The following is a 23,276-nucleotide window of genomic DNA, read 5'->3' as shown; positions in this document are numbered from 1 at the left end:
CCTCATTCACAAGACGGTCAAAATGCTTCCCCAGTATTTTTGATATAAAACAATTATTAAAAAATAGGTCATAAATACAGTTTCTATAACGAACTCTCATCTTTCCACATTATTCCACATCAATCCTCATTTATTTCATATGTATTGCCATTCTCATCACATCATTTTCCATCTCATCACATCTTTTCTCATTTAACCGCATTAGGTCTCATCCACTCGCATCTACCCATATCCACTCGCATCTACCCACATCCACTCGCATCTACCCATATCCACATCTCATCACATCATATTCATTCACATCACATATCACATCTATCCCAATTTACATCACATCTCATTCACTCACATCCCGATTCACATGACATCACATCAGATTCATTCACATCCCGATTCACATCACATCACATCTATGCACGTCCATCACATTCATTTACATCACATCCATTTACATCCATCACATCACATTCATTTACATCACATCATTTACATCACATCCATCAATCACATTCATTCATATCCATCACATTTATTAATTCATATCCACCACATTCATTCTCATAACCATTCCATCACATGCATTCTATCCACATTATATCACATCACTTCTATCCACATCATATCTCATTCATACACATCTCATCTCATTCATCCACATCCATCCAATCGTTCACATGTACGACTACTCACATCTATCCATACATTCATATCTATCACTTCACATCCACATATATTCATGTCACATCACATTCTTTCACATACACATCCACATCTATTCTTTCACATATATCCACATCCATTCTTTCACATACTCATCCACATCCATTCTTCACATACACATCCACATCCATTCTTCACATACACATTCACATCCATTCTTCACATACACATCCATTCTCACATCCATTCTTCACATACACATCCACATCCACATCCATTCTCACATCCACATGCATTCTTCACATACACATTCACATCCACATGCATTCTTCACATACACATTCACATCCATTCTTCACATACACATCCATATCCATTCTTCACATACACATTCACATCCATTCTTCACATACACATCCATATCCATTCTTCACATACACATCACATCCACATCCATTCTTCACATACACATTCACATCCATTCTTCACATACACCTCCATATCTATTCTTCACATACACATTCACATCCATCTGATTCACATCACATCTCATCACATTTATTCACATCACATCTCATTTCTATGTAAGTTTTCAGTTTGATTTTTTTTTTGAATACAAGGAGTATTTCTTGAATCAGTATCCCCAAAACTTCTTGATCGGAATTCTGAATTTCATACCAGAATCCCTTGAATTCTATAACCTTGATCCACATATCAATTCGAAGAATCTCAAACTTAGTTTCAGATTTGGCAGGAGTTTTGAGTGTTTTTTCTAAACTGGTCACTCCTTCTTTCCTCGAAACTGACAAAAGAGTTTGGTCTTGGTCATAGTCTGATTCAAGGTTCGAGTCGGATAAGATTTTTGCTGATCTATCTTTCTCCAAAAGGTTTGATAATTCAGTTACTATTTTACTAAATTTCTTTCTTTGAATATTCACTGAACTGATTTCTAAATTAGTTACGAATTCCAATGAGGAATAGATTAGCCATTTATCTGAATATTTCGATCTCGATAGATTTCCTGAATTCTCTTTTTACAATCCGTGTGAATATAAAACGATAGAAATTTCTCTCTTAGAGTATTTAATTATTCATTTATCAAATACTCATAGAATTTAAACATAGAATTTTAGAGAATTCTAATTTTGATATTTCTTGCATGAGGATTAAAAGGTTTTTTGATACAAACAAATGGCACCCAACTATCCAAGGGGAAGGACTAATCTTGTGGATGAGGAAAGAAAGTAGACCCATCTTCTTTAAAGGTATTCCACTATTATTCTTATGTAATCATGCCCTTGGATGCAAATACTTGGCTAATGTTGAGAAAATGCATTCTAGAGTAGTGTATTGAGTGGATTAGAGTGTTTATTAAGTGTGATTTAAGTCTATGTGAGTAAATTTGTGTGATAAAAATAAAATTTCTTACTAATCATAACCCTTTTCTGTTATTTTTGTTGCTATTTGAATCTATTCTTAATTTGAAGGAGTGATGAAATGAAGAGAAAGCACTCCCCAATGTTCTTAGGTAGATGATCTCTTCATTTAATTATTTAAGTTAATTAAGATAGTATTCTTCTCATTTTTTATCAAACCTTGCTCAAACTTGCCATTTACGTATATATTTATCGTGTTTAGATACATTGAATGGTTAACCTTAGCATTATGATATTGCTATGCATCACTATTATGCTAGATAGACCAAAAAACATCCAGAAAAACATTGAAAAAGCCAAACACATCAAAAAATTATGTATTTTTACTCTCTCAAACTTTTGGGTCGTCAAGACCAATTTTTGATTATGGAACTAAACTAGGTGCTCATGCATTTGCCATTAAGACAAGTCATTGCTCAATCCTACCAAACCCAATCTTTGAAAACGTGACTTATCTCTTACACTCAAACACTAGCAAGTGATGCTAGACCACAAATAGAATTAATCTCCCTAGTTGCGGTAGACACTAGTTCGGAAGTAGACCAAGCGTCATGCCAATGAAAGTGACTAGATCAATATTGTGGGGTATAAAATCGAGTGAGCGTTAGGTGTTTGTCAATGAATCATAAAAAGTGTCAAAAAGGCTCAAGTAGCTCACCAAACTAGAGAGAGGCAGCAATTAGTGATGAGAATGCGAAGAAACGAGCGCAAATTCAAACCGTCGGTGAAACCTATGAATTAAAACACTATGGCTATCATGAGACTGATCAAGTTCAAATCTACATTGGCCCCATAATGAAGTACTCTTCAAACAATGGTCACTTTCAACATTGCTAGGCTATGAACCAATGATCTTTGCTATTCCAAAAGTCATGTTGCTATGCATGATGGACATGAATTCTACGTAGATGCGAAAGGAAGCATGTATATCAACTCCTCCGATATTAGGTTGTTTAGAGTACCAACTAGAGGGGAAGGACCTCATAGAATCCATGAAACATCAAGAGCTCGCACAGAGCTTGCTGAGCCCCTCAACCCCCAAATGAAGAGGATAGATTATTTTTTAGGAGTGTTTGAGCCAATCAAGGTGACATAGATCTTTATGACGATGCCTTTGGCAACCTCTGTGTCATCCACCGTTACACAAAGGGGTGTGGATGAAAACCTCTAATTTCTAGATGCACCCTTAATCGGCAAGTATTATCAGATCCAACAACTAATCAAACTATATATGCAGATGAGGACAATAACACACGTACATCCCAAGAACTTCCAAAGAAGTGAGAGGTACGAAAAGGTCTAGGCAAGGGGGAGTCATCCCATCCAACATCGACCTAGAACATAGAATTGGCCAAGAGAAGAGAGGACTTTTCTAAAGAAAATAACTTCTAGACCAAAAGCTGTGCAACAAGGGAAAAATTCTCATTGTTTTCCCAAGGGTAACTACACGCAAACCTGAAGCCAAAGTCAAGCTTCCCTCCACATTAGACCCAATAAGGGACAAACAAATAGCTTCCATCGGAACAAGAACCCTTAGGGGAAAAACTGTGAGGTGACTAGAATGGTAATCCCAGTCAAGCAAACCAATAACACATGGAGTATTGGTATAAAAATACCCAACGACACATGCACGCTTCATACCCAAGATTGGGACACTAGCCTATAGTTATGTAGGACCACCTCATTCTCATGTATATACTCATGTACCTATTAGCAATCATCTCCTATCTGTACATTAAACACTAGGGCCTCTGTTGTTGTGGGTGTGTCCACCCGTGTAGGTAGTTCTCCATTTTTTCTTTGTTTGTCCATTTTCCTTGTTTTTTTAGCTGTGGGGGAGTGCTATATCGGCTGTTGTATTGTTGGTCGTCCTGGTATGCCCTATTTTTTGCTAGTCGACTGGGTTTGCCCCACTGCTCAGTGCTAGCCGACTTGCACTATGGTGACGGACTGAGTATGGACTAGCCGATTGGAGTTTTCTCCCAGTCATGGGCATATTGGCTGTTGTTGCCCTATTTTGGGTCGATCGACCAACAGCTTAGGGACATATATATGGAGTGTTTTGCCCCCAAACCACATTGTATCGTACCATATGGGATTTTCCAGCATTTGGCTTCTTTGTATAACAGGGTATCACCCATGAAGCGGATCTCCTTGAAAGTGCAGATGTGGGTGATGGATCCTACAGTCTTCGACAATGCGAGAGCAAATCAACAAGTTTCAATCTCTTCGGTAGGAGGTTCTTCAGGCTAGGAAGGAGATATCTTCAGAAGACATGGCCATCACTTTGTTGTCTCATATGAACTCTCAGTACTCAGCTTTCTACTCTTCTTTAATCACAAATGGCAGGCTCAACACCATCACCTAGGAGGAGCTTGTGCCTATGGTCTTGGACCAAGAAGAGCGTTTTACAAACCCTCCACAGGGCAAAGGTTCTAAGGTGTTGACTGGCCAATGTTCGCAAGGCTGCAGTAAGGGTGAAGGGAAGTCTTCACAAGAGAAGTCTTCTGAGCAAGAGCCCAACTTGGATCGTGATACCTTGAAGGCAAAGAGGACCTGTAACAATTGTGGCGAGAAAGGCCATTATTAGAGAAAATATCCTAAGCAGGGCATCGAGAAGGGTGCAAATTCCTCATCAATAACTGTGAAGACTCCAGCTTTTGTGCACTTGGAGATTATGGGCACCGGCGTTTCATCTTCTTCGAGCAGGCAGAGTGGTTGGGCTCACCGCACTAGGGACACTCGGGACTGGATTCTTGACAGTGATGCTTCTAGGCATGGCTCCTTCCTGAGAGTTATTACAAGATCTTCGTAGGCACTGTAACATGTCCATCTTCATTAATAAAAAAATGTCCCTGTAATAGATGAAGTTATGAGTCGTATAAAAATCAATGATTTTATTAAATGATCCATTTCTACTTAGAATCTTTAAATTTCGAGTCCAAATTTAGAATTTGCGTGTGATTTTACCCTAATATAAGATTTTACAACATCCGAAACGAACACCAGATGAAGCTTATACGCGAATTTTAGTTATTTTTAGTTCAAAAAAACGATCTTTAAACCTTAATAAATGCACGACCGGGCGTCCGATTGACGGACACTCTACACCCCAACGACCAGGAGAACACCCCGGACATTTTCTCTGGGAAAAAAAAATTCACCCCCCGGACGCTCCGATACGTAAATCGAGGCCAACGCCCCAAATTTGGGAATCCCGTCCCAAAAAAATCGTACTCACTAGGGCGCTCGTACAATGGCCATGTAAGGACCAAAGGCCGACCATCCATTGTATGATCCACACATACCGCCATGTAGACATCCATGCTGCCTCTCTCTGACTGACCAAAAGGGTACATGTGTACCACACCTTTGCCTATGCACCACCACCATACCTTTCCCCAGGCTCACGCAAACCAGTGAGACCGATACACTTTGATGGCACACCCTCCCTTTCACCCGTGCTTTGCTTAGCACCGCAACCGTACCCTACATCTATATAAACCCCCAGGTACTCCATGCCCAATAGCTCATTACGTAGAGCACATCCCCAAACTGCACGCCACATGAGGCCGTACCGACAGTCCGTACTGCCATTCTGTCTGTACGTGCATACTGTACTTATGCCTACAGCCGTCCTTTGCAGCCTTTCTCTCAGCACCCCCTAATCAACCAACTCTCAAATTAGCCCATTCTCAATCACCCCACCCTTGTGAAGAGAGGGTGTCCTTAACTCTTCTCCTTCCCCCCCCCCCCCCGACGCGGCGCGCGCGGTGTGAAGAGACTTACAGCCATCAACCTCTGCAAGCAAAACGTTTTTTTCTTTAGGACACCTCACAATTCCCCCTCGCCCCCCCCCCCTCCCATTTGCGTAGATTTTAGTAAGAGGTTTTTGAGCTTAGAGGAGATTCACACACTGCGATTTTTTGCTCATAGAGTGAGCAAAAGATCTCGGAATTGAGATCCGATTAAAGCACTGCGATCATAGCGTCGAGCACTACAAGGCGGTGATCAAGATGGCCCCATCCCGAAAATGCCAAAATGTCGCTTTGGGAGAAACATGCAACAATGAGATTAGAGAAAATGCTCCTAATGCGGCTCCAACCCTCCCGTTGTAAGCTTTACAAGGAAACGGTGGCCAGGTTAGCTTGGTTATCATTTAAAAGAAGTTTTAAATTATTCTTTAATATTAATATCAATAAATCAAGAAAGAATATGTAAATTTCTCCATTGAAAAATGTTAAGAATTCTATGAAATTACTATTTGAAGTGATGTTATATTTTGTAATCAATGGTTTGTATTGAAATTGGTATCTTTAAGACTTTAAGAGAAAGAGTACAAGCTTCGACGCTAATTCCGTTTCCGTGCTTGTGTAATCGGGTGGCATCATTTTAGCAAAGCCTGAGATCGGACCCATAGTATCCCTCACACCATTGGAAGAATGAGGTTTGTCAATTGAGGCGAGTGATTGTGATGCTGTCTAGTTTTGAGAATCCAGACTAGTGCGGTGAATAAGCCCACCCTAACGCAGTGACATCCCTATGAGGGGCGGGAGGATCGAGCGACAGAGCCTGAGGGGACGACAGGCCGGCTTAAGTCCTCGCCCCAGTGACCGACGACGAGGTGTATGGTCCCGTAGGGTTTTGCCCAGCATGTAAAGGCTGGAAGGCCGAATTCTAGATCATTGGTAGTATAAAGGAAAAGAATAAGAGAGCCGATTTGGCTTGTATGAAATTGATTCTTGTATAAACTTTTTTTCTATAAATCTTATCTTTGGCATTATTATATTATGAAAAGAGTCAATTTTAACGAACCTTATGAAAGGGTCTTAATTAAGGAACATGTTTATGTATGTCAAACAGTGTGGTAGGATTAATTAGAAAACAAATTAACGCAAGTAGGATGAAAAGTGGGAGGATAGAATACCCCGACGGCACCATCCTACAGACGGGTGGACCCAATTAGTCGAGTAGCTTTCCAACATATTAAGTGAAAGCCCTACGCTAGGTAAATAGATTCTCGGGCAACTCTATTCTAGAAGACTAGGCCAGCGGCGGCTGTGCCTTACATGGATGAGAAAAAAAGCATTCTGTCTAGGAATCAAGATTAGTAGTTGCCCAAATTATGATCAATTACCCTATGGGTGATTTAATTTTTAAAAGACCATGCTCCCCCTCCAAGATAGGACTAGGTCTTACCTACAAATCATATCCTTGAATCTTTGCATGGTCAAGGTGTTGACAAGTAAGAAATTTTCTCCAAGTTAAGACTTAGTAGACTATCTTAAGTGTTTCCCTTATTTTAGAAGGGGAAAACCTTACAATTGGTATTATCAGAGAGCCAATCTTAGCTCCTAGGACTTGCCATTTAAGGACTGCTTTTCGCAATGCATATTTTACCTAACATAATGCTAATTAATAAAAACGCCTTACTAAGAGAAATTTGAATTGATGTTTGAATGATTGTAGGAAGAGGAAAATGCGTACTCGAAGTTTCTAGTTTTCCAGTGCATCTTCGAGACCGCTTGTCACTCCTCAAATTTCGAGTTCTGTGACACCATGGTGCAGATACTAGAGAAGATATCCCTCCCCCATTTCTCTCGTATCGAAAGAGGATGGGGTAGAGATTTCTGGAGTCGTAGGCTGAGATATTTCTTCATCCGAGCGAATCGAGTTGGGAACCTTACCACCACCGCCGACCTAAAGCGGATTCGTTGGATTGAAAGTTAAAGATGGTCCATTTATTTTGGTTCGTGGGGTACTCCCAAGCTCGACACCTCTGTGACTATAGATGGGATTTTCATACCATAGGACCGTTGGGTGTATGATCGAGTGATGCAGGTCTTATCTGCCACGCTGATAGAGTAGCCGTGTTGGAACCTAACCCAATCCAGAGTCTACCACCCTTACCATCAGTTTTTTGAGTCTTAGAAACGACAGCCGAACCCCTAAACTTCACCTATGTGGACTGCTCTATCCTTATGTCATAGTCGAGCTTAGGAATTTCCCTTCATGGTGACGAATAAGACTAATTATACTAGTCTCAAATCTTTGTAATAAAACTTGTCCTTGTAAATATTTGGAAAATAAAATGATTTCAATGCTTTACTTTCAAAAAAGCTTAAGCGTTGTGGAAAGTATGAATCTTGTAATTTTAAAAATTTAATCTTACAACAATGATGGACAAGACGATCAGCCTCCACTTCCCAATACACTTTACACCGATATCTAGGAGAAGAAGCTCCTTCTCAAGCAAATGCAACCTCCCTCCTTTAAGAGAGAAGATTTAAAGATTGAGAAGCATGCTAAAGTCTGGATTGAAGCGAGAGACCATTGTTTCCCTGTTGCCGGTGTACTAGAGCAGCAAATCACTCTATGTTTGCACGGTTTTGCCTCACCGGAGATTCTAAACTCTGGTGGAAACAATGGTGCTGTGACAAGGGAGTCACCGAGCATTCTCAAATGTGGGAAGACATCAAGAAAGCCGTGAAGGAAAGATATCTTCCCCCATCCCGTGAGTCCATGAAGATGAATGAGTTTTTGAGTCTCAGGCAATGCAGCTTAACTCTCGAAGACTACTATTCCAAATTTATCACTCTTCGGAAGTATGCCCCAGCGATGACTACTTCCCAGCAAGTGGCTCGTTTCTACCAAGGTTTAAATGAACCCTTAGATTCCTGCCTCGAAGCAATGAGGCCAAGCCATTACAGGATGCTCATACGAGCAAAGCCTCTTGTCAAAGAACTGAGGACCGACAAAGCTAAGCCTCAAAAGAGATCTTACCCTGAGGAAAACCCTAAAGATCAACCCTACAAGAAACCCCAACAGAGTTTCCCCTACTACAACCGAGGGCGACAAAGCAACTCTTTTGTTCCCCGCTTGTATGCTGCTTCTTCCAGAGAAGGCCCTCTGTGTTTTGAATGCAATGAGCTGGGACACTTTAGGACCAACTATCCCAAGCTCGTAACATCTTTTCCCCAAGGTGGCAGAGCAAATCAAGGCCATGGAACCCCTATCCACCAACGTGCAAGAGCCGGTGGACATGGCAGAGGCCACACAGGAGCAGTTGCTAGAACCACCTGCACTATAAGTGAAGAACCAACCTTGGAAATGGCTAAAGAAGAGCACGCCACCGTCCATGCAGTGGTAGAACATCAAGGTCCGAATTAACAATTTGGTGTAATCCAAACGCCACAGCCACTCATCGCGATAAGCCATTCCAGCTTTTGATTGATTGTGGCAGTACCCATTCATTTATTTCTCCTAGGTGTTTGCAAAAATTAAACTTGGGTCAAAAAACAGCTAGAAGAATGATTGTAGAGTTAGATAGTGGAAAAGAAGTAGTATCTCGCCACTCTGTAGGAAACCTTGATTTTGAGCTAGGTAATGAGCAAGCTCATGGCCACTTTAGAGTCCTGCCATAAGGAATTTATGATGGAATCCTTCGAATGGACAGGTTAATTACAAACAAAGCTAGCATTCACTGTAACCAGGGGAGTATCACTTTTGAAAATGAGCATGGCCAAGTAGTATCTGTACAGGAAAAAACAAGTAAACCTAAATCTAGGATAGTCAAGGCAAAACACCTTCTCAAGAGAGCACGTAAGAGACAACAAGTTTTTCTAGTCAAGCTCAACAAAGCCACTGAACCTAGTAAGGAGAAAAAACCTTCTTAGCTCTAGGAATTCTCTGACATCTTTCCTGATGAGCCTATAGGGCTACCGCCTCCTCGAGAAGTCGATCATGAAATCGAGGTGATCCCTGGAACTCAACCCATCTCAAAAATGCCCTATAAAATGTCCCTCCCTGAAGCCATTGAACTTAAGGAGCAACTTTCCCAACTCATTAAGCAAGGATTTATACGCCCCAATAGCTCTCCTCGAGGAGCACCTGTTCTTTTCCAAAAGAAGGACGGCACTCTTCGCCTCTACACAGATTATCGAGGGCTAAATCAAGTCACTGTCAAGAATAAGTATCCTATCCTCGCCCCATCGACGAGCTTCTTGTTGACAGACTTCATGGGACCAAAGTTTTCCAAAAAATAGATTTGAGGTCTAGTTACTATCAGATTAGAGTCAAGGACGCAGATATACCCAAGACCTTCAATACCTGTTATGGCCACTATGAGTTTACTCTAATGTCATTAGGGTTAACCAATGCTCCTGCAACCTTCGACCGCCTAATGCAAGATATATTCTGCCCTTACTTGGATGAATTTGTGCTTGTCTTTTTTTATGACATCTTAGTCTACTCCAAATCAATGGAAGAGCATGAGAAGCATGTGCGTAGGGTTTTGCAATTGCTGCGCAAACAAACTCTATGCTAAGGAGAGCAAATGTACCTTCTTTCCTCATCAAATTGAGTATCTTGGACTCATCGTCTCCGAAGATGGTATCTTAATAGATCCCGCCAAGGTCAAAGATATACTAGTGGCCACCCCCTAAATCAGTTCGTGAAATTCGTAGGTTTTTGGGGATCACAAGATGCTACAGGATTTTCATCAATTCCCCCTCGCCCCCCCCTCCCATTTGCGTAGATTTTAGTAAGAGGTTTTTGAGCTTAGAGGAGATTCACACACTGCGATTTTTTGCTCATAGAGTGAGCAAAAGATCTCAGAATTGAGATCCGATTAAAGCACTGCGATCATAGCATCGAGCACTACAAGGCGGTGATCAAGATGGCCCCATCCTGAAAACGCCAAAATGTCGCTTTGGGAGAAACATGCAACAATGAGATTAGAGAAAATGCTCCTAATGCGGCTTCAACCCTCCCGTTGTAAGCTTTACAAGGAAACGGTGGCCAGGTTAGCTTGGTTATCATTTAAAAGAAGTTTTAAATTATTCTTTAATATTAATATCAATAAATCAAGAAAGAATATGTAAATTTCTCCATTGAAAAATGTTAGGAATTCTATGAAATTACTATTTGAAGTGATGTTATATTTTGTAATCAATGGTTTGTATTGAAATTGGTATCTTTAAGACTTTAAGAGAAAGAGTACAAGCTTCGACGCTAATTCCGTTTCCGTGCTTGTGTAATCGGGTGGCATCGTTTTAGCAAAGCCCGAGATCGGACCCATAGTATCCCTCACACCATTGGAAGAATGAGGTTTGTCGATTGAGGCGAGTGATTGTGATGCTGTCTAGTTTTGAGAACCTAGACTAGTGCGGTGAATAAGCCCACCCTAACGCAGTGACATCCCTATGAGGGGCGGGAGGATCGAGCGACAGAGCCTGAGGGGACGACAGGCCAGCTTAAGTCCTCGCCCCAGTGAGACCGACGACGAGGTGTATGGTCCCGTAGGGTTTTGCCCAGCATGTAAAGGCTGGAAGGCCGAATTCTAGATCATTGGTAGTATAAAGGAAAAGAATAAGAGAGCCGATTTGGCTTGTATGAAATTGATTCTTGTATAAACTTTTTTTCTATAAATCTTATCTTTGGCATTATTATATTATGAAAAGAGTCAATTTTAACGAGCCTTATGAAAGGACCTTAATTAAGGAACATGTTTATGTATGTCAAACAGTATGGTAGGATTAATTAGAAAACAAATTAACGCAAGTAGGATGAAAAGTGGGAGGATAGAATACCCCGACGGCACCATCCTACAGACGGGTGGACCCGATTAGTCGAGTAGCTTTCCAACATATTAAGTGAAAGCCCTACGCTAGATAAATAGATTCTCGGGCAACTCTATTCTAGAAGACTAGGCCAGCGGCGGCTGTGCCTTACATGGATGAGAAAAAAAGCATTCTCTAGGAATTAAGATTAGTAGTTGCCCAAATTATGATCAATTACCCTATGGGTGATTTAATTTTTAAAAGACCATGCTCCCCCTCCAAGATAGGACTAGGTCTTACCTACAAATCATATCCTCGAATCTTTGCATGGTCAAGGTGTTGACAAGTAAGAAATTTTCTCCAAGTTAAGACTTAGTAGACTATCTTAAGTGTTTCCCTAACACCATATTAGTGAATTTGGGAATTTTCCAATTCTCATTTTTGAATACTTAAAAAGGGGGACATGGATAACATGTTTGTAAGTTTCTCAAAACCCTATCATATGACCTATCGTTGGAAAGCGCTTGAAAAATGGAATCTAAAGAGCTATAAAGCGCTCATTTTGGATTAGTGGTGTTCAAGTTATGGTTAATCCAAACTTTTGACCACGTGTCCCAAACTTATGGAAAATTCCCATATTCCCCAATATGGTGTTCCCTTATTTTAGAAGGGGGAAACCTTACAATTGGTATTATCAGAGCCAATCTTAGCTCCTAGGACTTGCCATTTAAGGACTGCTTTTTGCAATGCATATTTTACCTAACATAATGCTTATTGATAAAAACGCCTTACTAAGAGCAATTTGAATTGATGTTTGAATGATTATAGGAAGAGGAAAATGCGTACTCGAAGTTTCTAGTTTTCCAGAGCATCTTCGAGACCGCTTGTCACTCCTCAAATTTCGAGTTCTGTGACACCATCGTGCAGATACTAGAGAAGATATCCCTCCCCCATTTCTCTCGTATCGAAAGAGGATGGGGTAGAGATTTCTGGAGTCGTAGACTGAGATATTTCTTCATCCGAGCGAATGGAGTTGGGAACCTTACCACCACCGACCTAAAGCGAATTCGTTGGATTGAAAGTTAAAGATGGTCCATTTATTTTGGTTCGTGGGTACTCCCAAGCTCGACACCTCTGTGACTATAGATGGGATTTTCATACCACAGGACCATTGGGTGTATGATCGAGTGATGCAGGTCTTATCTGCCCCGCCCCTATAGAGTAGCCGTGTTGGAACCTAACCCAATCCAGAGTCTACCACCCTTACCATCAGTTTTTTGAGTCTTAGAAACGACAGCCGAACCCCTAAACTTCACCTATGTGGACTGCTCTATCCTTATGTCATAGTCGAGCTTAGGAATTTCCCTTCATGGTGACGAATAAGACTAATTATACTAGTCTCAAATCTTTGTAATAAAACTTGTCCTTGTAAATATTTGGAAAATAAAATGATTTCAATGCTTTACTTTCAAAAAAGCTTAAGCGTTGTGCAAAGTATGAATCTCGTAATCTTAAAAATTTAATCTTACAACAATGATGGACAAGACGATTAGCCTCCACTTCCCAATACACTTTACACCAATATCTAGGAGAAGAAGCTCCTTCTCAAGCAAATGCAACCTCCCTCCTTTAAGAGAGAAGATTTAAAGATTGAGAAGCATGCTAAAGTCTGGATTGAAGCGAGAAACCATTGTTTCCCTGTTGCCGGTGTACTGGAGCAGCAAATCACTCTATGTTTGCACGGTTTCGCCTCACCGGAGATTCTAAACTCTGGTGGAAACAATGGTGCTGTGACAAGGGAGTCACCGAGCATTCTCAAATGTGGGAAGACATCAAGAAAGCCGTGAAGGAAAGATATCTTCCCCCATCCCATGAGTCCACGAAGATGAATGAGTTTTTGAGTCTCAAGCAGGACCGACAACGCTAAGCCTCAAAAGAGATCTTACCCTGAGGAAAACCCTAAAGATCAACCCTACAAGAAACCCCAACAGAGTTTCCCCTACTATAACCGAGGGCGACAAAGCAACTCTTTTGTTCCCCGCTTGTATGCTGCTTCTTCCAGAGAAGGCCCTCTGTGTTTTGAATGCAATGAGCTGGGACACTTTAGGACCAACTATCCCAAGCTCGTAACATCTTTTCCCCAAGGTGGCAGAGCAAATCAAGGCCACTGAACCTAGTAAGGAGAAAAAACCTTCTTAGCTCTAGGAATTCTCTGACATCTTTCCTGATGAGCCTATAGGGCTACCGCCTTCTTAGTAAGGAGAAAAAACCTTCTTAGCTCTAGGAATTCTCTGACATCTTTCCTGATGAGCCTATAGGGCTACCGCCTCCTCGAGAAGTCGATCATGAAATCGAGGTGATCCCTGGAACTCAACCCATCTCAAAAATGCCCTATAAAATGTCCCTCCCTGAAGCCATTGAACTTAAGGAGCAACTTTCCCTTCTCATTAAGCAAGGATTTATATGCCCCAATAGCTCTCCTCAAGGAGCACCTGTTCTTTTCCAAAAGAAGGACGGCACTCTTCGCCTCTACATAGATTATCGAGAGCTAAATCAAGTCACTGTCAAGAATAAGTATCCTATCCTCGCCCCATCGACGAGCTTCTTGTTGACAGACTTCATGGGACCAAAGTTTTCCAAAAAATAGATTTGAGGTCTAGTTACTATCAGATTAGAGTCAAGGACGCAGATATACCCAAGACCTTCAATACCCGTTATGGCCACTATGAGTTTACTCTAATGTCATTAGGGTTAACCAATGCTCCTGCAACCTTCAACCGCCTAAAGAAAAATATATTCTGCCCTTACTTGGATGAATTTATGCTTGTCTTTTTTTATGACATCTTAGTCTACTCCAAATCAATGGAAGAGCATGAGAAGCATGTGCATAGGGTTTTGCAATTGCTGCGCAAACAAACTCTATGCTAAGAAGAGCAAATGTACCTTCTTTCCTCATCAAATTGAGTATCTTGGACTCATCGTCTCCGAAGATGGTATCTTAATAGATCCCGCCAAGGTCAAAGATATACTAGTGGCCACCCCCTAAATCAGTTCGTGAAATTCGTGGGTTTTTGGGGATCACAAGATGCTACAGGATTTTCATCAAAGATTATGCCTTGGTAGCTGCACCCTTGACGGATCTTCTTAAGAAGGATTGCAAAATAGTGTGGCTACCAATCCATCAAAACAATTTTGATCAGCTCAAGGCCATTATTACTTCTGTCCCAGTCTTGAAACTTCCTGATTTCACCAAGGAGTTTGAAGTGGTTACTTATACCAGTAGCCTAGCACTTGGTGGTGTCTTAGGCCAAGAAGGAAGACCAATCGCTTATACTTCCCCCGCTAGCTTATAACTGACCACAAAAGTCTAAAGTGGATCTTCACCCAGCCTAACCTCAACATGCAGCAAAGGAGATGGATTAAAATCCTACAAGAATATGACTTTGACATCAAATTCCACCCTATGAAAGATAATGTGGTAGCAAATGCACTTAGCCGTGCAAAACTTTCTTAAGTGCAATTTCGATGCCAAATGATCCCATACTGGTCAAGGTGAAAGAAGTCTCATCTCATGATCCAGATATCAGAGGATGGTGAAGTTAGTAGAAGAAGGAAAAAATTTAGAGAAGGAGAAGAATCTAATCAAGGAATACTAAACTCATGATAGAAACCTCTACTTCAAATCACAGGCTATGTATCTCTAAAGGATCCTGCTTTAAAGAAACTAATCCTGCATGAAGCTCATGATAGACCATTGCAAGACACCTAGGCTATGCGAAAACATTAAATGCCGTAAGGAGGAGCTTTCATTGGGCAGGTCTAAAAAATGATGAAAACCTTATATACCCAAACTCGATCATATTCTTGATGCTGAACAAGTTATAATCCCTACTCAAGGAGTCCTTGAATTACAGCCCAGTAGAATCATAGATTCTAGAGAAAGGTAACTCCGAAATAGAACTCTTGTAGAACATTTAGTAGTGGAAAGATTACCCTGAAGAGAATGCAACTTGGGAAGATGAAGCTACACTCTTAAAGAATTATCCCCAATTCATGACGAGATGAGGACATCTCGATTTCTTTAAGGGAGAAAGGATATAACATGCTCATCTTCATTAATAAAAAAATATCCGTGTAATAGATGAACTTATGAGTTTTTATGATGTAAAAGTCAATGATTTTATTAAACGAGCCATTTCTACTTAGAATCTTCAAATTCTGACTCGAAATTTAGAATCTGCAAGATTTTACCCTAATATAAGATTTTACAACATCCAAAATGAACATCGGATCAAGCTTATACGCGAATTTTAGTTATTTTTAGTTTATAAAAATGACGACCTTTAAACCTTAATAAATGCATGACCGAGCGTCTCATTGACGGACAGTCTGCACCCCAACGACCAGGAGAATATCTGGGGAAAAAAAATTACCTCTCCAAACGCTCCGATACGCAAATCGACCGACATCCCAAATTTGGGATTCCCGTCCCAAAAAGGACCCTACACACTCACCAAGGCGCCAGTATAATGGCCACATAAGGACCAAAGGCTGACCACCCATTGTATGATCCACGTATCGCCATGTGGACATCCATGCTGCCTCTGACCAAAAGGACACATACGTACCACACCTTTGCCTGTGCATCACCACCGTACCTTTTCCCAAGCTCATGCAGACCAGCGATCAGTACACTTTGATGGCACACCATCCCTTTCACCTGTACATTGCTCAACACCACAACCGTACTCTACATCTATATAAATCCCCGGGTACTCCATGTCCAACAGCTCATTACGTAGAGCACAACCCCAAGCTGCACGCCATACAAGGCAATACCGACAGTCCGTACCGCCATTTTACACGTGCATACTGTAGTTGTTGTTCCTCAACCGCCCCTTGTAGTCTTTCTCTCAACACTCCCTAATGAGCCGACTCTCAAATAAGCCCATTCTCAATTACCCCACCGTTGTGAGGAGAGGATATGCCATTTCTACTTATAATCTTCAAATTTCGAGTCCAAATTTGAAATCTATGCAATTTTATCCTAATATAGAATTTTACATTATCCAAAATGGATATTGTATCAAGCTTATATGCGAATTTTAATTTAAAAAAATGACGATCTTTAAACCACCGAGCGTCTGATTGACGGACAGTCTGCACCCCAACGACCAAGGGAACATCGCGAATATTTTCGTCGAAAAAAAAATCTACCTCCCCAAACACTCCAACATGCAAATCGAGACCGACATCCCAAATTTGAAATTCCGGCTCCAGAAAGGACCCTACACACTCACCAAGGCGCCGATACAATGGCCACGTAAGGACCAAAGGCCGACCACCCATTGTATGATCCACACGTACCTCCATGTGGACATCCATGCTGCCTCTAACCAAAAGAGTACATACGTACCACACCTTTGCCTGTGCACCATCATCATACCTTTCCCCAGGCTCATGCAGACCAGTGACCGGTACACTTTGATAGCACACCGTCCCTTTCACCCGTACTTTGCTCAACACCACAACCATACCCTACATCTATATATACACCCGGGTACTCCATGTCCAACAGCTCATTACGTAGAGCACACCCCCAAGCTACACGCCACACGAGGCAGTACTGACAGTCCGTACCGTCATTTTACACGTGCATATTATACTTGTTGTACTTGCAACCGTCCCTTGCAACCTTCCTCTCAGCACTCCCTAATCAGCCAACTCTCAAATAAGCCCATTCTCAATCACCCCACCCTTGTGGAGAGGGTGTCCTTAACTCTTCTCCTTCTCCCCCACCCAATGTGAAGAGACAACCCTCAACCTCTGCAAGCAAAACGATTTTGCCTTTAAGACATCTCACAATTCTCTCTCCCTCCCCCATTTGCGTAAACTTTAGCAAATGATTTTTAAGCTTAGAGGAGGTTCACACTACGACTTTTTGTTCATAGAGTGAGCAAACGATCTCGAAATTGAGATCCAATTGAAGCATTGCGATCGCAGCGTCAAGCACTACAAGGCAGTGATCAAGATGACCCCATCCTAAAAACGCCAAAATGTCACCTCGAGAGAAACACGCAACAATGAGATTAGAGAAAATGCTCTTAATACCGATCCAACTCTCCCATTGCAAGCTCCACAAGAAAACAATGGCTTAGTTAGCTTGGTTATCATTTAAAATAAGTTCTAAATTATTCTTTAATATTAATATCAATAAATCAAGAAAAAAAATATAAAATTTTTCATTGAAAAATGTTAGAAATTCTATGAAGTTACTATTTGAAGTGATGTTATATTTATAATCAATGGTTTGTTTTGAAATTTCTATCTTTAAGAGAAAGAGTACAGTTATTTTTTCTCCTGGCTTCGATGCTAACTCCGTTTTCGTGCTTTTGTAACCGAGCGACATCGTTAGCAAAGCCCGAGATCGACCCATGGTATTCCTCATACCATTGGGAGAATGAGGTTCGCCGATTGAGACGAGTAATTATGATGATGTCTAGTTCTGAAGAACCAAGCTAGTGTGGTGAATAAGCCCATCCTAGCGCATAAACATCCCTCTAAAGAGCGAGAGGATCGAGCAACACAACCTGAGGGAGCGACAGGCTGACTTGAGTCCTCGTCTCGTGTATGGTCCCGTAAGGTTTTGCCCAGCATGTAGACTGGAAGATCCAATTCTAGATCATCGACAATATAAAGGAAAAGAATAAGAGAGCCGATTTGGCTTGTATGGAATTGATTCTTGTATAAACTCTTTTTTTATAAATTTTATCTTTGGTATTATTATATTATATAAACATGCTGTTTTAACGAACCTTGTTAAAGAATATTTATTAAGAAACATGTTTATTTATGTCAAACAGTGTGATAAGATTAATTAGAAAACAAATTGACACGTGAGTAGGATAGAAAATGGAAGGATGGAATATCTCGACAGCACCATTGTACGGACAGGTGGACCCGATTAGTCGAGTAGCTTTCCAACAAATTAAGTGAAAGCCTTACGCTAGATAGATAAGTTCTCGAGAAACTCTATTCTAGAAGACTAGGCCAGCGGCTGTGCCTTACTACATGGATGAGAAAAAAAGCGTTCTCTAGGAATCAATATTAGTAGTTACCCAAATTATGATCAATTACCCTATGGGTGATTTGATTTTTAAAAGACCACGCCTCCCCTGCGAGATAGGACCAAGTCTTACCTACAAATTGTATTCTTGAATCTTTGCATGGTCAAGGTGTCGATGAGTGAAATTTTCTCCAAGTTAAAAGACTTAGTAGACTATCTTAAGTGTTTTTCCTATTTTGGAAGAGCAGACCTTACAGGCACGCACATCACAACATGATTGGTGACGAGTCCACTATACCTTTTCACAATGAGAGTAGGTTAAAGAGTCGTTCTTGATGACAGACGAGAGAAGCATCCCTCCTATATTCTTTTTGTCCCATCTCTTGGTTTTCATCTATTGTCAATGCATGAGGTTTACAAGACAGGCGTACGGATGGAGCTTGATGAGCATTTTGTTGCTCTACGAAACAAAGTAACAGGCCAAATTGTATGGGAAGCAAAATGGAGAATGGGATCTACAAACTCTCAGCACTTTCTCTTACAGTTAGGTGATGTGTGGCAATTTCATCATGACCACTTGAATGTGGATATATTGCAACAAACTTTCTGAGACCAGATGGTGGATCGCTTACTATATGTTGGCAACAGTAGGCAGGGACATTCAAGTTCTTGTGTTCGTCAATCAAGGAAGCCTTTACAAGTGAACTATGCTTTATGTGCGGTTGCGGAGGTTGCTTGGCGAGATTGGATTTCTACAACAAGAACCCACGATCATCCAGAGTCACTTTGTCAGTGAGAAGCTTTTCTCTTGCTAGAGTTTTGCTCAACAGAGGACAATGCAACAAACCTCTTCACGAAGGCTCTAGCACTCCAGCTCACTAGGGTTGGTTCCACATTCAAGAGTTGAGAGGGGGTGTTAGCAATCATCTTCTACCTGTACATTACACACTAGGGCCTCTTTTGAGGGTGTGCCCGCCTCTGTAGGTAGTTCTCCATTTTTCCTTCATTTGTCCATTTTTCGTGTTTTTTTGGTTGTGGGAGAGTGTTGTCGATTGTTGTATTGTTGGTCGTCTTGGTATGTCCTGTTTTTTGCTAGCCAATTGGGTTTTCTCCATTGCTCGATGATGGCCAACTTGCACTATGTTGGTCGTCTGAGAATGGGCTGGACAACTGGGGTTTTCTACCAGTGGTGGACATATTGGCTGTTGACAGCCTATTTTGGGTTGGCCGACCCGCAGCTTAGGGCCATATATGGAGTGTTTCGCCCCCGCACCACATTGTATCGTACCATATGGGATCTTGTATATAGTAGAGTTCATACAGCTTGTCTCTCTCTCTTCTGCGTTTATTCTTCCACACCTAGTTCTACGTTTTTAGGCTGGTGGTTCGCTCTTGCGTTTGCTCATCTTCATCGTGGAGTCTTGCTGCGTGTGCTCTCAACTATTTGTCTCACTTCCGTTGCATATTCTGACAATAGCTTCTAGAGCTACACCAAGACACATGGCTATAATAGCTCAACACAACTTCTCAAAACAAGGGCCCAAACTCTTAACCCATGAGATAAGAACAATCATAAATGCCATCCTCCGGTAATGAAACCCACAAGAGCAATGAGAGAGGAAGTGAAGCATAGCCGTTTCCCCCTCATAGCAAGCTCATTTCCAAGTTCAATGGTACAAGAGATCCCTATAGCCATTTGGCTACTTCCAAGCAAGTCGATATAAAGCAAAAAGGGTGACCGATCCTAGGACTAAGGTATATGCTTTCGGCTTGACCTTAGACAACAATGCTTTGCTTTGGTTCCAAATGTTAAGACAATAGAAACCATGGAAGACTTGGAGCTAGCATTTAAAACAAGATTATCCAAGGCGAGTGTTAAGCATAGCTCACTATCTCAATTGTACCAATTCAAGCAACTCGAACACAAGATTGTGAGAGACTACATCAACCATCTTAAAACAAACTAGAACTTCAAGTGCCCTTGCTGGGGAGAATCTCTTTGTTCTTGGAAGCAAAAATTGCATGATGTGTTAGATGCCAAGAGGCATCGTACGTTAGTGGAGTGTTGTTTAAATGCCATTGACTTTGATGAGGGAATCCAATCCCTGAAAGCCTAAGGCCAAACCAATTGGCAAAACTGAAGCCATGATTCAAAGAAGATTGAAGAGACCAAGAGTGTTGAAGACAGCCGATGATGTGATCAAAGAACTCAAAGGGATATTCAAAGCCGTTCCTCATTTCTAAGATCTAGAGCAAACCAACTGTGGATACTTTAGAAGATACGGAAATCATGAATCAACTAACTACTACCATGCTCAAAGAATGATGAGAGTGGGAAGAGTACCAGCTTTGCCAAAGCCTCTTCAACCACTAGCCTTACCAACAACATCTCCAAGGGGTACCAATGCAGCTCATATCAATAGAATCCAATCATTTCTAGGAATCCTTCTAGAGACATAGAGACTCCACCTCCTGGACTACCACCTCAACCAGCCCTGCCACAAGAACAAATCCTACAAGGCAAGTCAAGGCCAAGCCTATCACAAACAGAGCCTCCTAACATACCAAAAGTGGAATACCCAGACTCAACAGTAGGTAATAGATGATGTACAAAGTGTGGCATTGATCGTTTGATTAGTGACTGCCCTTTTAAGGCAACGACTCCAAATCTTACAATGAATACATCATCACCCACCCACAAGGTTAGAAATCATTAGTGTTACTCGTCCGTCGTCTTCTTTGGACAAAGAAAAGGAAGGTCGTGTAACAAGGGCGCAAGCCACACAATTGCAAGATCACACAGCTCCATCTACATGATGGCGAGGCAATTTAGTTGTCTCATGTTGCATCATTGTCAATTAGCACAATGTATGTCAATGATATTACATGCATCGCATACATAATCTTTCATTGCAATAAGGCAAGCTCGCAGCATCCTGCAGCTCTCTCACTTAACCGCTATCCCTAAACTCCTACATTTCAATTTCTATCTCCATTATGGGCATTCTCAACGCCAACAAAAACACATTAATCTTGATCTTAAAAACACACTCCGTCTCCTCTCTCTCTCTCTCTCTCTCTCTCTCTCTCTTACACACACACACACACACACTAGTCTTACAAGTGAAACAACAGCTCAACCCTGCTGAACTTCAATACCTCAAGACAGGGAAACCAGGTAAATATTGGTACAGAAAATCAAGAATGCCAAATCCTTTTAAGAATCCTTCCCCACTCATCATCTCAAACATTAGTAAAGTGAAGAACCCCACCATAGCTGCCCTGCCATTGATGATTTCATTCTCTGGAGTGAACCCAAAGTCAACCTCAAGATCATCAAAGATAATCGGTTTCTGCACATTTACATGGGCAAAATAATGAGATAGACCCCATCCATGGAAACATTCGCATGAGCAAAATATTGACATAATTCACACCTGCGTACACGTTTGCATGGGCAAAATATTGAGACAAATGCCACCAACATACCATGTCCACATTTGCAGGAGCAACATATTGAGAATAACAAACCCATATGCACATTTACTTTGGCAAATATTAAGGTAAACCAACCCACGAGCACTTTACATGGGCAAAATAATGAGTTGAATGCTGCCCACATGCACATTCACAAGAGCAAATTATTGAGATAAACTCCACCCTCATGCACATTTAAATGGGCACAATATTGGGATACTTCGTACACATTCACATGGGTAAATTATTGACATAGACCACACACACATACACATGTAAAATGCATAAGATGAACCCACACATATAGAAGTCCACATGGGAAGATAACCTCACACATGCAGGCGCACACACACAATCATAAACATGTGCACAATGATGCATGCACTCACTGACTCACTGCATGAGCATTGTGTGACCATGTGCATGCCCACAGCACTCTCGAGTGTACTTACAAATATATTAAGGGAGCACAAAGAACTTGCAAAAGCACAGACAAATCCAGCATTGCAAACACAAAAGAGAACCCACAGACATAACACCACATAGAAAAACCCCTACGTGTAAATAAGAAATAAATGCTACATACCTCATAATTTGGATCTGTTGAGATTCTATTGCCAGTGAATTCTGCCGCAAAGAAAAAACCTCCTACTAACAAGGGCTTTGTGTTGATATATATGTGGTCAGGACTAACCTTCACTGCATAGATAGTCAGATCACTTAGGGCTGGTGTCATCAGTCTAAGAAGAGGATTATTTGGAAGCCACTCTATAGTCGCTCCAGTCTTAATATCAAATGTGCTTTGCGTATAAGGGCATATTATGAGACCCTCCTGTCATTGCAAACCATGCATATTTTAGGATCATAAAACACTAATAAGGAGAACAATTGTTCTGGGCAAACAAAATCAATAAGGAATGTAATTTTAAGCTTAATTTTCAGTAATTGAAAGAGGGCAGAATTTGATTATAGGGGCCTCTTAAATGAAAGAATTACTCTAGTCGTGCTTAAGAATGGATATCTTTGCAATTATGTTGCTAAATAACTTTGACACTATTGACGATTTGTTCCTTAGAG

General features: G+C 41.1%; 1 protein-coding gene across 2 annotated transcripts in view; it reads right to left on the bottom strand.

Annotated features, from left to right (window-relative positions):
• Positions 1-21,729: 21,729 nt before the first annotated feature.
• Positions 21,730-23,276, bottom strand: part of LOC147629895 (uncharacterized) — a 3,359-nt gene continuing 1,812 nt past the window's right edge. Inside the window, exons 2-3 of one of the 2 annotated variants that reach the window (XM_086811404.1) lie at positions 22,786-23,031; positions 21,730-22,075 (exon numbers count right to left, since the gene is read on the bottom strand). In XM_086811404.1, coding sequence (XP_086667530.1) covers positions 21,875-22,075; positions 22,786-23,031 — 447 coding nt within the window. In that variant the 3' untranslated portion in view covers positions 21,730-21,874. The other variant, XM_086811405.1, reaches the window with a different exon arrangement.

This window comes from Cibotium barometz, chromosome 17, assembly GCF_041138505.1.
Source record: "Cibotium barometz isolate CiBa-2024 chromosome 17, ASM4113850v1, whole genome shotgun sequence".
Taxonomy (NCBI): Eukaryota; Viridiplantae; Streptophyta; class Polypodiopsida; order Cyatheales; family Cibotiaceae; genus Cibotium; species Cibotium barometz.
The sequence above is the reverse complement of the archived record's forward strand: the minus strand, read 5'-3'. Positions and strand labels throughout refer to the sequence as shown.